At 38.6% G+C, this 16,489-nt stretch overlaps 1 protein-coding gene across 1 annotated transcript in view; it reads left to right on the top strand.

Moving 5' to 3' along the window:
* The window catches only part of LOC139742804 (contactin-2-like), a 116,596-nt gene that overhangs the window by 94,294 nt on the left and 5,813 nt on the right, over positions 1–16,489 (top strand). The window contains exons 19-29 of the mRNA XM_071653321.1: positions 1,579–1,649; positions 2,268–2,496; positions 3,114–3,184; positions 3,942–4,065; positions 4,978–5,091; positions 6,121–6,324; positions 7,373–7,567; positions 8,138–8,258; positions 9,106–9,236; positions 10,177–10,261; positions 12,448–12,722. Coding sequence (XP_071509422.1) covers positions 1,579–1,649; positions 2,268–2,496; positions 3,114–3,184; positions 3,942–4,065; positions 4,978–5,091; positions 6,121–6,324; positions 7,373–7,567; positions 8,138–8,258; positions 9,106–9,236; positions 10,177–10,261; positions 12,448–12,722 — 1,620 coding nt within the window. The remainder of the gene's footprint in view (positions 1–1,578; positions 1,650–2,267; positions 2,497–3,113; positions 3,185–3,941; positions 4,066–4,977; positions 5,092–6,120; positions 6,325–7,372; positions 7,568–8,137; positions 8,259–9,105; positions 9,237–10,176; positions 10,262–12,447; positions 12,723–16,489) is intronic.

Below are 16,489 nucleotides of genomic sequence, written 5' to 3'. Positions count from 1 at the left end.
TGTGTACAATGCTGCAGAGTTTCTTGTGACAATCGGCACTCCAAGCACGCAAAGGGTTAATCCCTCTTCCACTGGAAATCCCTTCAAAGGGTTAAAGGGACTGTACAGTACAGGTTGAGGTGGGGGATTCATGTTTTGAACATTCCTAAGTGAGATAATGAGAAACCTCTTATGAAATATGAAAGAGCATGTAATTTCAAGAAGGATGCAACGTTTATTTGATGAAAATTGGTTCTCAATTGCTGAGATATCCAAAAAAAGTGATAATAATAAAAGGCGACAGAACACGCCTTTTATTAGGATCTCTTTGTTTTACCTTGTATTTGGATATCTCAGCCATTTCAAAACTGATTTTCATCAAATAAACTTTTAATACCCCTTAGAATTGCACGCTCTTTGACATCTCCTAGAGTGGTTTCTGAATATCTTGCAAAACGTTAAAAGCTAAATCCTCACCTCAACCAGAACTGTACACACCCTTTAACACTCTGTCTGATCCAGTCACACTACCAAATGCACTGACATTCCCCGATGAGATTTCAGAAGGAAGTTTTGTATCTAGACACTCAGGCTTGTGGATGTGAGAGTCAGCTCTTTGCCATTGGTGCATGAAGTGTATAAGATATTATAGATAAGAGGGTCTCACGTGGAAACTGAGGGACAAACTTTAGTCTCATGTAAAATTGCGCCTTTATAGAAGGTTGCTGTGATTTGACTGTAAATTTGTAGATTGTCTTGGTTTATCTCTGCTCACTTTTTCTCTCCTTGTTTCATTCATAATTTTTTATTTATTACCAGTTCTTGACTTGAGTATGAATTTCTCTGTTCCCAGCTCACATTAAAGGGATCGTATAATTTTGGTTGAGACCTAATTTCAGGTTTCTAACATTTTTTGGTGAGATAATGAGAAACCTCTTATCAAATATGAAAGAGCATGTAATGCTATGAGGAATTCAACATTTATTTGATGAAAATTGGTTTTGAAATGGCTGAGATATCCAAAAAAGAACAATTCTAATAAAGTGTGGGACCCACACTTTATTACGATCGCTTTGTTTTACTTTGTTTTTGGATGTTTCAGTGTTTCCAAACCCAATTTTCGTCAAATAAACTTTGAATTCCTCTTAAAATGGTATGCTCTTTACTATATCATAAGTGTTTTCTTGGTATCTCGCAAAAAGTTAAAAGCCCAATTCTCATCTCCACCAATACTGTACCATCCCTTTAACTCAAATGTACTTTTATTGGATATGCTATGTCCTGTGTTAAAATTGTACACTAACATTGCCATATGGTTGTTATGTCTTGCTTGCCTTTAAATGTGTCTTCATTATTTTTCGAGTGAATATTGACCTTGACAGACCTGATCAGATAAACCTGATCCTAAGATCGCAAACTGTCAAAGGCAAAAGCATAGTATGCTCTACCTACCATATTGTAAATTAATTATTCTTGGGTATCAAACATGGCAAAACATGAGGATAAATGAAGTTAGGAGCTTTTGGGCAGGAGCTTCTTTCAAATGTATTTACATCAAGGTTGGTAATGCAGTCACACTGTCCTTCAATCTCGTTCCAGCTCCTGATGGTTTTCCGGGCAATGTTAGCGCCGTTGCTGTTTCATCGACGTCAATCAATGTGTCGTGGGCGGTAAGTTCCAGGAAGGTTTTGTATGATGTATTAGTTTATTTTCCTTTTTCCTCTCTGTCTCGCTTCAGTTTACCTAAATTGTCCTTCAATAGAGGTGTGAGTAATACAGATGTTATCCTCAGGAAATGCAGTGCGTCTCGAGCTTATAGACATTTAATGTTGCTCTAGTTTCTCTGTGATTTGTATTCAAATCTCTATTTTGTTTTCTTTTTTTTTAGTCGGGGAAGATCATACCCACAGTTAGTTTTGAGTCTTGACACAGGTGTCAAACTGTGAAGGTTCACTCGCTTCATTTTATTAGGGATTTTATGAGTCTCATAAATAGTGTAGCTGCGCAGGAGAGGTACCCACTGTAAATGAATGCAGTGCTCTGTTTGAGGGCAGTTAACAAGCTGTCTACATGAGGGGGCAAACAAAAACAAAACAAATCAAAAAACTCTGTGTGTGTTATGTGCCTATACTGTGGTTGAAATAAAAGTTACAATAGGTTAGTCTGCAGATTCAATGCACAAGTTCATGATATTCTTTAATTTGTTATCTATTACAGCACATTCATTTATACTTTACTTTGTATTTCCACACTTGAGTTTTTTTTTTTTCCTTCCTTGATCTCCCTAGCCCATACCAGAGTACTACCGTAATGGACCCATCCTGGGATATGGCATATCCTATCGAGAGGCAGGAAGTTCGCAGGACTACAGCAGGAAAGATGTCATTGCCGACGTGACCTCCGACCTCCTGACCGGACTGTTGCCATGGACGACCTACGAGGTCAGAGTGCATGGCCTCAACACAGACGGGATAGGTCCGCCAAGTGACGGCGTGATGGCCAGGACAATTGCTGATGGTGAGTGGAATGCGTGACATCACAAACACTGCTTGTGATGTCAAAATACATGTACATGTATTCTTATAAATCATACCTGTGTGCATACAGTGTACATTTAGGGTTAAACATGTACTGTAAAAGTGGAAATGTTCACGATGTTGAAATTTTGCAAATTTTACGCAACCAGAAACTAGTGTGAAAATAAAAGCATGTAAATATTTTTGCTCGCTATATGTTCCAGTGAGTGATGTCTTGATTCTGTGGATTTAAAAACACGCAGAAGTCATCTTACCCAGCCGAGCGCGAAAAATTATGCATGCAAAAATATCCACCTTTACAGTATTGAACTTCTGTAATATTCATGAATCCTTCATGATGCACAGTATTGCTTATGTGATTTTAGGTGAAAACAGTTATTAGGAATAATAAAAAAACATGGATAGAGAAGAAAATAAGAAATAGAAATAGTCATGATTGTGTACTTCATGTGCTTTTTACCATGCACATTATATTCCCTTTTCATCTGACCTCAAATCAAAAATGAAATCAACTTCAAGTGTTTTGATTTGATTAAAGAAAACTGTAATATAAATCCAGGTCTTGTGAAAATTCTGCTCTTTACTCTGACTCCACAGCTCCCACTGGAGCTCCCCAAGATGTGGTCCTGGAAACAATCAACCAGACAAGTATTGGAATTACCTGGCAGGTAAGAATACTGTCTCATAGATACTGTCAATTCATCGTGGGTTATTCATGTATACCATGAAGGATTAACTTGGTTTTTGTTTGTTTATTTGTTATGTTTATCTTTCCAATTAAAGATCAGTGGTTACAAAAAAAAAGAGATTTTCAGTCAAATTAAAACCAATCACATGAATCAAGCAAACAAACAAAAAAATAGAGTTTATAGATTTCCTGAATTCCTTCTTTCTTTCCTCTATCTCTTTTATGCTGTGAGATTTTTCATGTCCTTTGAGCACTCAGACTGAGTGGTGAGGGTATTATAAATACCCCTATTATTATTATTATCATTATTATGTCAAACATCACATGGAAATGTAAAAGAGAACTAGAGAAAAGGCCCTGAGGCTTTGTATGAAATAAGTTCTGTCAGGTAAAACTCTGTATTGGTTGGTTTGGCACCCTTATGTAGGCAAATTGAATGAGGTTATGATGTCATGCGACAAATTTAACTGGTTTGTACACAAAAATATTAAAATATCAGTTTTTGTCAATAATTTAGCAACTGTGACAAGTCCCCCTTTGGAAAAAGCTTCATCATCCTTCGATCATAATGACTCCAAAACAATCTGATGCAAATAAAATAATTACTTCTTTGTACATACACGTTGATGACGGAAATAATGAAAAGATTATGGAAGTTGTTGGGTATGAGTGAATTTTTGTATCTGAATGGGTTGTGAGGGATGAACTATCTTCTCACTCTAATTTCACTCCCTCAGCCGGTGCCCTTGTCAAGTAGACGTGGACCCATCGATGGCTTCACAGTCTTCTACCGGGAGGCAGGGACAACATCCTTCCTGGAGATGGATGTTGGGCCTCAGGAATCATCTGCAGAGATAAATGGTGAGGAGAGACAGGGAGAGAGAGAGAGAAATATATGGATAGAAAAGTAAGAGAGAGGGAGATATATGTATATATATATATACGTATATATATATAGATAGACAGGTGAGAGAGAGAGAAATATACAGATAAAAAGAGAGCGAGAGAAATATATACCAGGTAGAAAAGTGAGAGAGTGAGAGAGAAAGGGGGCTGGCTTGGTATGCATAGACAAGAAGAGAGATAGACAGACAGACAGACAGATAGATAGATAGATAGATAGATAGATAGATAGATAGATAGAGAGTGAGAGAGAAAGGCTTGGTATGCATAGACAAGAAGAGAGATAGACAGACAGACAGACAGATAGACAGACAGACAGACAGACAGATAGATAGATAGATAGATTGATAGGTAGGTGGGTAGGTAGATTGGATAGATACATATAGAAAGATGGAATGGGTGAATGAGAAGAAACAAAAAGATAATAGGTACATGGATAAGAAATAGACAGAGAGACAGGCAGACAGACACTGGAGACAGACGTACAGACAGAGAGACAGTGTTAAAGAAAGAGAAGGAAGTGGCTAAATATGACTGATTAGTGGTAACTCATTTTGCTACAACACACCTATCCATTCACACACAAACATTGAAACACACATGCACAATGCAACTAAGTGGCAAAAAGACTTAATAGTCTGTCTTTGTCCTCTTCTTCAGCCAATAAAGTGACTCCCACCTTCTTACTTTTAGAAACATCTTTCCAATAGTCCCATGTAAATACAGTGTATGTGCAACTATACTTTAAGTCACGTATGGAAAATAAGTTTTTGTATACATACGTAGAGGGAGCTACACAGAACAAGTATCAATATTTTCCCTATCCAAAGATTTAATCCGTTTTTACAAATGTTCTCTGTCTCTATGCAGGTCTCCGTGTGGCTCAGCAGTACATGATTCAGATACTTGCCTACAACCTTGTGGATGGCATGAAGCTGAGTGGACCAAGGACCACTGTACAATCGGTGTCAACTGCAGATGGCAGTAAGTTCTGATTGTTATGACTTTGCAGTGAAAATGATCATTTTCCAAAACATTTCCAATAGCGTTAAACAAAGTCAGGATTCCATCAAGCAAGCTTAATTGATTTGATTCCTGGAGAAAATCAACTGTCACCTCCAGTAAATTAGTTTGGGATGGTTGATAGGGAATGAAGATATACGTGTATGAGGATGTTTGAAAGCTTCCAGCAAATTCATTTAAAAGAGAAGAAGAACTGTGAAAAGATATCTTTTTTAACTTGGAAGGTTTATATAAATTTGAGTGTGGTAGATATTACTCAACTGATATTAGAATCATCTCAACAATCAACTACAATGTGTAATATTATCTGAGTATTCATCTTTTTTTTTGTGATAAAAAGGACTCCTGTTCTTTAATATACAGGTGAAGAAGAGCTCACCCCATTCTCATGTCCATCTAATGTCCTCAAATGTGTAGGTGCAAATCCTCACCGAGGTCAGCAATTCAAGCATATGAAATTTGAAGTGTTAATGTCCTAACATCAAGTTTAACTACGATAAATTGGTGAGAGACTTTGCCAACAGGTACGCCAGAGTTAACAAACAAAAGTTCTTCATCTTTGTCTTTGACTTTATTCATTCTTTCGAAAATGAGAGCTAATATGTACCATGTATGTCATGGGTCTATGGCACTTACCCCCTCGGCAATTACCTCAGACCCTTCCCCTAATCCTAATCCTGAACCTAATCCTAACCCTAAACCTAACCCTAACCCTAACCCTAATCTTTACTCTAACCCTATCACTAAGCAGTATTTAGCCGGAGGGGGGGGGGGGGGGGGGGGGGGGGGGGGGGAGGGGTGGGGAGGGGGAACTGCCCTGATACGGTGTGTCACCATTCACTTAGTGCCATATTAGAGACTATCAATTATGAAGTATTCTACATTTGTAGCTTCATGTATAGGTACAGATTCAAGTCATGCCTATCATAAGAGAGAAATGTTTCCAGAGGTCAAAGGTAACATTTTCCCGTCTTCTACTCAATCTTGCAGTTCCAGGACCCGTGACTCAATTGACGGCGATCCAGAGACAGGATTCCATCACGCTGCAGTGGAGCCCACCCCTGGTGACCAATGGACAGATCATTGGCTACGGCATCAAGTACACGGCCATGCCCTTGGATGAGGTTGTCATGACAACAGAAGTGACGCCCACCGAGACTGTAGAACCACTCTCCACTGATGCACCTGTCACAGGTACGTAATGTAACAGGGCTCACTAATGTGTCTTGTGTGATTGTTTGATTTGAAAAACAAACTGAGAAATAGCCACCCCCCCCCAAAAAAAAAAAAAAAAAAAAAAGGAAGAAGAAAGAATGTGCTTTTGATTGGGGTAAAACCAAACAAGCAATACGGTGGCAGTTTCTTCAGATCAAATGTCAAAGAAAAAAATCTTATGGTATTTTTAAAGTTCACATGTTGTTTTCAGGAAAAAAATGTGATGTCAGTAGCAACCACGTAATTATACAAATTAGATGAGTTGACATGGTCATGGCCTAAAAAGACTCCCACTTCAGTTAAACTTGAATCTTCAAAAGAATTAATTTGCTCTGTTGATATGAAATTAGAAAGAAGAATGTGATACATTAGGGTCAAATTTTTGTCTTCTTGCAATAACCAAGAAATGGTGACCTTTAGAATCCAGAAAAGTTTTAAGTGTCAACAAATTTAACTGAGAAAATGTGATTATTTTGTGTCCCTTCGCACAAGCGAGCAAGATAGTCCCAAGTCGAGAACATCATTGCCTCAGTTAAATTGCATGTGGGTTTGTTACAAAAACCACTCTTCAGGTCAAACATGTGAAACTGTATGATTGTTTTAAAATTTTCCCAACTTCTAATTTTACTCTACATGTACTTTGTGAAATGAAATTAACATGCACATGGTTGGTGCTGAGTTGCACTTTAAATTCATCACAGCGTTAAAATCTAGGGAAGACTGTAGAGTTGAAATGAGCTTGTAATATACAGAATAAGTTTTTTACATTGTTAGAATCTTTGAATGTGGTATTCCTGCATATAGCATTTCATTTCTAATATACTGAGATCACTTCCTATTTTATAGACTGCTGTCAGAATTGTATCAGATAGTTTCAAAAAAAAAATCTCTCAGAGTGTATCAAATTCTTAACTGTCATATCTAATCCTCTGTTTGTTACCACATTATATGGATATAAAAAAACAAGAAAAACATTTCTTTTTATCGTTATCTTGTTATGTTTTTGTTTTTGTTTTTTTGTTGCTAGGTTCACAAAACAGGAGAAGGAGGAGAAGGGAAGTCACGTATCGCTACCAAAATGAGACGCACGGCTTCTTGGACACCACGGAAACCAGGCACACGCTCACTGGGTTGCTACCGGAGATGAGATTCGGGGTGTGGGTGGCGGCAAAAACCAGTGCTGGGTATTCAGCAGATATCGTCAGCCTCTATGTCTTCACAGGTAAACTTTAATAATAGACTGAAACTTATGACACAGAGAATTTTTGACAGTGTTGTTCCGTAGCAGACCATTGTCATTCCTATGCAGTAAATGCTCCTTGTCTAGATACATGTGACTATGCATTCCTGCTGTTAATTCCGTTATGAATACTGTGCACTTGATAAATGTAAAGAGAGGATCCCATTTTACAGCTTTTGATTTCATGAATATGAGTGTCTCATTTCCTTAGTGTACAATAGTTGCATCCACACAATATGTTCTCTTTTCTATGAACATATCATATCATTTTCCTATATTCTCACTCATGTAGAGTAAGGGTTTTTTTTAAGCTTTGGTTAATGTGCTGGCGATAGATGTTAAGAATGAAAGTATCCTTTGTTACTAATAATAGTGTATAATCATCTATCAGTAGTTTTTTGGGATGTAAGGGATATACATACTGTATTTCATGTATCAAAGATATTATGTTTGTGTCTTTATTTCTGTGAGATTTATTGTCTCATCTACAACTGCACGATAATGTTGCAGTCAGAAGTGTATCCTTATTCATGTGTCTGTCTCCTGTTTTAGGGAAAGCACCTCCAACAACAGAGCCTACCACTCCTATGGTCACCACGGCAACGAGAAGCCCTAACACAACATCTGACGACTCCGGCAATGCCTCTTTCTTTAATCTCTTCAACCTTCCCAAGTTAGTAGGAACAAATGAATGCATTTTAGATGGTTTCATGTGATGTACATAGTATAGTTAGATGGATGAATGAATGAATGAATGAATGAATGAATGAATGAATGAATGAATGAATGAATGAATGAATGAATGAATGAATGAATGAATGAATGAATGAATGGATGGAAGAAGGAAGGAGGGAGTGAATACATGGATTGATGGGTAAGTAAAAATGAATGAATGACTTAATAAAGGATAGATTGGATGTATGAATAAATAAATGGATGAATGAATAAATGAATGAATAGATAAGTGAAAGTATCGGTGAATGAATGAATGAATGAATGAATGAATGGATGGATGGATTGATTATAGAAAGATGAATTACTGGACAAATTATGAATAAATCATTGAACAAAGCAGATCAATGGATATGTGATTAAATACATATTTCTTTTTCAACTCATAGATATGGATGTATGTATACATACGTGTATTGACATAATAGTCATCATGCACTGAATCGTCTTGCTTGGGAGGATGCTATCAATATATCAAGCAACAGAATTCTGGCTGCTAGAATACATTGACATGGCTCATACTCATAGTCATGACTTGGAGGGAGGAGGGGAGGGCAGATTCTGTTTGCAACAATTATGTTAACACGTATCAATCCAGGTTATCATACAGGTTTCAAATAGAAGAAGTGATAGAAATGATAGACAGAAAAAAACGAAAAAAAAACAGAACTATTGAATATCAACAAAATATAGTACACATAAAAGAAAGGCAAATAAAAAGACAATTTCAGACTGCAGACCTGTTTCTCATTGCTCATTTTTTTTTTTTGCTATCCCATCATGCACAGGGTCTCTCTCATCCTCTTCCTGTCAGTGATTGGCGTTGGCTTTCTGGCCATCATAGTGGCCATTGCCGTCCTCTCAGCCTGGTGCAGCAGTAGGAAAACACCGCGCCATATAAAGAGGAAAGCCACCCTGTGTGAGTTGGAGTCACTTCCTAAATAAGTGTTTCCCTCCCCTACATACCCTCCCCACCTCACCCTATTCCTCCCCAACCTCATCCCACCCCTCCCCTACCTCACCCACCCCTCCCTCACCTCAACCTACCTTCGCCCAACCTTTCCACCTCACCCAATCCCCACCTCACTCCACCCCTCCCCACCTCATCCCACCCCTACTCACCTCGCTCCTACCTACCCCTGCTCCTACTTACCTCACCCTACCCCTCCTCACCTCACCCTACCCCTCCCCTATCTCACCTCACCCCTCCCCACCTAAACCACCCTCCCCTACCTCAGCCAACACCTCCCCGCACATTTACCCTCCACCACCTCACCCCACTCTCTCTCACTCTCACCTTAGCACTAGTTTCATTTCAACCTAGATGTGAAACCAGTAACAAAGATGGAGGGAGCAGAGCCAGAGATGGCTCTATATCAGTTAAAGGAGTAGCGCCCTCTTTTGTCCTTGCATTGCCATCAACTTTGTGCCATTGTATGCTTTTTTACCCCTTCACAAAGGGTCACAAATCTAAGCGTCATCAGAGCAACCAGCAAACCTCCAACATTGAGTGTTTTCTAAAATAGAGTCATATAAGGCACTTATTTAGCTGCTACAGAGTGTACATCAAAGTGTTAAAAAGTAAAAGCCACCCCAAATATCTCAGTTCAGTGTGCATGTGTGAAAGAAATGTTTGTTCTATCCTGAAGGATTGTATGTTTAACCTTATTTTGTCCACATTTTCATGTGTAGCATCTATGGTGCCCAACAGAGATATTGAATCTTTATTTGTGAGTTTGCCTTATGTGAAAAAACATCTTTTGTACCCTGTCTCGTTATTTTCAGAGATCATTTCTCTTACATATGAGGACTGACATGTCAAAAACTTGAGCTGTATGTTTCTTGTTTTTCTGCTACAGTGCTGCCAAATGATGGGCAGGGCTCTCCCGGAGCCAGCACACCCATTGATGAGGGCATCATTGGAAACCAATCAAGATCGGGCAGGTAAGGAGGATGTCCCAAACTTTCACCTGCATCAGTTAGTATTTGCCTAGCCAAGCCCATCCTTTCCTTGTCTAGATACCCACCAGCAGGATATAAATTACCTCCCCTCTCCACCTCCACCTAAATGTATGTCTTTCTAGATATCCACCAAATCAGTGGTATTGCCCTGTCTTCAAACCCCATACTGTCGAAAGTTTCTCCATTGGGGATTATATTGCCCTCCCTACCCACCTCTCATTCCCAACCTTCCACCAGCAAGGGTTATATTACCCACGCTATTCACCTCTTATTTCCATGCTTCCACCAGCAAGGGTTATATGCCCTGCAGTTTCCAATTCACATTTTCATTTCCAAACTGCCTCTAGCAGGGGTTTATATTGCCCTCCCTACTCACCTCTTCACAAGTCAGGCAGCTTCTCCTCTCTACTCACCTAGTCATTTCCAAAAACTAATCCACCAGCAAGGGTTATGGTGCCTTCCCTAGCCCTATATTGCCCTCTGCCCCACCCCTTTCTCTCCACACCCCCCTTGATCCATTCCAATTTCCATCGAAACATTCTGTAGATGCTGAAAATGACACTTTGATCTTCTGTTGTAGCAGTTTCTCCTCTTCAAATGTTCAGTTTCTATTTGAAATGACAGAATCATCACAGATTTGTGGAAACTGTCATTGGAATCCTAACTATTTCCAAGAAGCATGTTGTGTTTTTTGTATGGCAGCACATTTAGTTTGTGGACCAAATGTGTTGAATACCCAAACCACACTCTAAGAAAACAGGAAATGCCAGCCGCCATTAAAGAACAGGTGATCTTCATACAGGGGTATTCACTGAAGCTGTTGCCCAATGTATAGAATATAGCATAAAATCATACATGTGCACAGTATGACAGGTTTTGGCAAAAGATGGGGATAAAACATATGATTAATACATAGTTGAATGTGCTGGATGGAGATCAGTCAAATACATTGTACATCTCCTATATGTGTATAAAGTCACTTAAAGTCACTTGAGTTTCTAAAAATGTTGCTAGTTCCTGTGCGTTGCCTATGGTGTGAAAAGAACTCTTGCGTACAAAAGAACAATTAGCCAAGTCTGTCGTTACAATTCAATACACACACAGGGAAAAGAGCGCTAACATTATCATGCAAAATGTTCCCTCTTGTAACAGCACAAAAATTTTTACCCTGCTCCTACTGTATGTGCATCTGTCCTTGACATACAATGTAGCATTCAGTCTTTGCTTAAGGCTTTAATAAAGGTGAAAGGTATAAAAAAGAAAAATATCATTTTTTTTTTCTTTTTTACGCCTTTCACGTAACTTCCATCAGAAACTTCTCCCCTTTTGTCCTTCTGTGTGTCTACTTTCCAGGCTTAATAATAATATTTTAAAGAAAAAAAAAACACTTCCATGGTGCCCAGGGTGATAGCAGAGTAAATACGAATGACATTCCTTTCCTTGTGGTGTGTGTGCTTTTCCCCTCTCTTCTATTCCTTTTTTCCTGTTCAGGCCTTGTCTGTCAATATACTCTTCTTGAATGTGCCATGTCTTTATCTTTTGTGTCAGCTTTCTTTTTTTTTATGCTTCTGATTTTCTTTTCTTTTCTTTTCCTCCCAGAGTACAAATCTCTCTCCTTTGTTGAAATCCTCAGCTGTTTTTCTTCTCTTCTGTGTATTTCTTCTAGGACACTCTTTCCATATTTTCTCATTACTGTACCACTAATACATCAGACTTACACTTACTTCAAAGTCTCTCTTTTTTTTTCGTAATTCTCTGTCCTGTTGTTTCAATTTATATGCATTCACTTTTACTTTATCTTACTTCCTTCTGCAACAGTATGTCTTGTGTTTTAATTCTTTTATATTCTGTATTATTCATAATGCATGTTGCGTTTGGGCACATAATTCTTTTTTTCTATAAAAAATAGCACAAATAAATATCATGATACTCTGACAATGGATTACAAAATTGGTTTTATTAGGGATGTCTAATCGTTCAGTCTCTGTGGTGTGAGTAATATGTACAATTCTAGTTTGATTCATGTTAGTCACCTTTGACCTCAAAATTTGCCTTCTCTCTCTCTCTCTCTCTCTCTCACTTTCTCTCATTCCCTCTTGCCTCTTGCGACCACACCCCTCCCCCAAACTCCCTCTCACACCCCGCCCAACTCGCTGAACCCTCCATAGCAACTCTGTCTGTAGATCGCACTCCCCTAGTAACAGCAGTGGTATGGGCACCTCCACCGGCCTTCCCTCCACCCCTGGCACCACCCCAATGATGGATTCCCAGCCCCTCATCCGCAGCGGCGTCAGCAGCGATGAGCTGGACGGCGGGGGGCCCCTGGACCCCACTCGGCCCAGGGCTAGCTCCTCTCCGGCCAGCGCCCAGCTGTCTGTGAAGGCCGTGCCCACACTGACCCTGCCGACCACTGGCTCAGTCAACCTTTACCCCACTGCACCAAGTAAGTTTCCTTCACTGAGAGCTTTCTTTTAGATGATTACAAATAGAAAATATGAAGGTAACAAAAGAGATAATTTTTCTTTTTAAGCAAACAAAAGTTGTGAGGGATAAAAATGAAAAGCTCTTTGAGCAAGTCAGTTACTTGAATCCAATATGCTAATAGTTATTTCATTAGACTTCATTCATTCAGACCCTATTCTTTTTTAGATTCTTTGGGCAGATATTGCAGTAAATTTTCTCTAAGCAGTAAATTCCGAAGTACAATATGTACCGAGTCTTTGTGATTATATTTGATAGACTATCAGAAGAACATCAACCCATACACCAGGACGTTTCCTCACATTCAATGCATGGGTGTGAATGATGTGAGAAATATACCCGAATAAGGCCATATCATGCTAACATGGACTACGTCCTGAAAGTTGTCAAGTAAATGATATACAAGGCTTTTTCAAGAATTTTCGTCTGAATAATCTCTTATCTTGCTAACCCTTAAATATGCATATGAATTTAGTCTGTGCTTGACTGTGTGACTGATTGATTGGTTGATTAACTGGGTTTGACTGAGTATGTGCAGTGAAAAATTTAGGAAATAAATAATCAATGCCTGACCAACTGATCACTCAATTAATTACTCAATTGATCACATACAAATATCTGCAGATCTTTATAAGATCAAAAAATGAGTTAAAATTGGCATCGATGATAGCCTACAGTAGGTGGTAGCTAAACTACTACTGTTGTAAGGAAGGACACAAGGTTAGTGCACTCACTATGAAGAATCTGAAAACAAAACAAGATCATTGCAAGAAAGTGAAGGGTGTCGAGCAGTTCTTATTGGACAGTGACAGCCTCATTGCTTCTTCAGTCATTTTTCCAGACCAGGAATGAAGTGATCACAAGGCATTCATCTTTCCCAAATCGAAATTATTGTGACGTCATAACAGCCCATTCAATCCTGTTCAGTTATGCTTGATAGCCAAATGCACAGCAAACAGACATGATTATTCCGTTTGATGATTTCTTTCAACTCTGTTTACTGGTAAACTTAGACCCATTGGTGTGTTTTTGTTACTGCACCAAAATTCTAATTGTCGTAAAACAGCGGGGCTTCTATTCCGAAAAAAAAATATTTGTTGTGGTTGAAGTTGCTATAAGCTGAATATATGGGGGGGGGGGGGGTGGTGTAGTAAATCCTTAGCATCTGGTTGAAGTTATGTTTTTTATTAAACAAGACATGAATTAGATGAATGAGAGTGGATGATGACAACAGTCTTTGCTCAGTTTATTTGCCTCTTGTATTTTTTTTTTCGATCTGATCTTATGCCATGTCGCATCAGTGTTTGAGGCAGTAAAGACCAATTCAAACCAACTTGTGTGGTCAGAAGTGGTGATCTGTGTTGATAAAATAAAAATAATGGGCTAGTCACCTGTCTGGTCATGGAAACTTGTTTTATTTTCCCCTGCTAGTCGGGCTTTTTTTGTGTGTGGCTTTCTTTTTGAAAGATAATCAGCTCAAAGGATGTGAGAGAGTTTTCTATCTAAGGCTCTGAACATGCTTGGAAAATGAGAGATTATTACTTGAATGTTAACTTGGTATTGTAGGAGCTCCTTTCAGTTTGGTTTGAAATGTTTTTAGTAGTAATGATTTTTAAAAAAAAAGCTTTGATGTGCAAAAGTCACACCATACTGCCACAGCCCCAACTGCTTACATCACATAAAAGACCCATCATTCTGTGCATTTGTGAGAAATAATTAACAACTGACAGACCAGGGAATGAAAATGATATCATGCCACTAATAGGAGAGGTACAGAGACTTCGCTCATTACAAACAAGCAAACATCATGTGGTTTGAGACTCATCTTTTGAAGACTCTTTGAAAGTCTGTAAATCAGTTAGAGATTCATTATTGCATTTTAAATCCAGAAATGTTTTCTGGCAAAACGCATGGGAGGTTTATTATGATAGATCTACACATTCTAAATGAGGCAATGGACACTGTGGGAAGAGATTGTTATCATGTCGCAAGGTGGTGGGAGCCAGTCATTTGAAACCCTGACATACAAATGGTGCGTGAAGAAAAGTCAACGAACGAAAGGGTGGTTGGAAAAAGAAAAAGATAACAAAAGGTGAGCGAGAGTTGCAGGAGCCAATGGAAGGTCAAAAACTTGAGAATGAATGAGAGATATAAAGACAGAGAGAAATATATGTAAGTATATGTAATATATTTCTCTCTTTATCTCTCTCTCTCTCTTAGTGTGTATATAATATAGGCTCTATATACATTTATATCTTTTTTTCTGAAGCCTTTTAGAATATATATATTTTTTGAGACCCAGAGAAACAGTAAGACAAGAAAGGACCAGGCAGTGCAAGGTTCCATTGTGTAATATATCCATATTCAGTGGTGTATGAACCGATATTAAGAATTCTCAGTCAAGCAGAAAGCAAAGTCATTGTGTTGATTCAAACTTGCCGCAGACTCGGTCTCACTTGAATTGATGTCGAAACGGTACCGTCCGTTCTGTGCTGTGAATGCGCTGAACAGTGTATCATAAATCACTCCATTGACTGGAGAATTTCAGCTTGTTCATTATTGATGCAAACATTTCTTCATCTTGTCAAATTTATATCACCGTAGAATTACTCATGTCGGCAACTCATAGAGTAAAAGCATATATTAGAAGCACCTCAGTACAACAAATAACAGGCTTTTAGAATTATTAATGTTGATTTTCACCGCCCTAATTGCACGTTTTATTTCTTTAGTTGGCAAGTTGACTGGGATGTGTCAAAGTTTGTGTAAAACTGTATCACAGTATTGTCATAAGAAGTAAAAATGTCGGGATATATCTCCAGTGCATCACAGTGCTACTTCTAAGCTACTTGTAGTGACAATGCTTACTTTGCGATTCAACATTGCAATACAAAGTTCATGTTGTGGGTATGCATCGTAAATCTCAGTTCTTCGAGATTTTTACGTCACTTAAGTTTGGATCTAAAAAAGGCTGTTGCAATGTCCATCCCAAGATGTCCATAAGATGGGAACCTCCTACCCGTTTAGTGTACAAACTTGTAATTGCAAATTTAACATCATGAGTTGTATCATTTCAGTGTAATTACAAACTTGTAGATCTGATCAGTGTTCAAAAGCACCATGACTGAATGTACAGATGTCATACTAGGCGGGTCACTTCAGTTGTCATTCTTTTTTTTTTTTTTTGCCTGTCTCAGCGAGGCTAGCAGTTACTTCTATGGAGCCCACCAACAGAGGAAATAGACCTTGTTAAACATTTTCATGACCATGTGAATTTTTAATTCTTTTTGGCATGACCAAAAGGTAGTGGTAGCTACGTAGGATTTGAAGTGGTATGTTGCAGATTACTTCATGCATAATGATGGTGGTGACAACTTAAGATGAAATTGATTCAAAGTTGGCTGAGCGTGCAAAAGATGGCTGCTAAATCTGCTGTATGCAAGTGGAAAAAGTATTTTAAACTTTGTAAAATTTGCTTTTCTCTGACTTCTATGGGCAGCTTAAAATCTAAAAACATGTCAGCCACCATACCTTACATCAGTATTGAAGAACAAAATAAGAACCGACAGCCTGCAAGCACAAAGTTGTTACTAACCTTCTTTTGACCCCCAAAGAGAGTGATACAGTGTGGTACTGCCACAGGGTTGAGGCAGCTCTCTCATGATAACAAAGTCAAAGCCAATGTTTTCAGCTATTCCTCCTCTCCCCCCCCCAAAAAAAAAAAAAAAC

Source organism: Diadema antillarum, unplaced genomic scaffold, assembly GCF_040938485.1.
Source record: "Diadema antillarum isolate AM-2024a unplaced genomic scaffold, OU_Dant_1.0 scf00000033, whole genome shotgun sequence".
NCBI classification, from domain to species: Eukaryota; Metazoa; Echinodermata; class Echinoidea; order Diadematoida; family Diadematidae; genus Diadema; species Diadema antillarum.
This window is presented reverse-complemented; position numbering and strand designations above follow the sequence as displayed.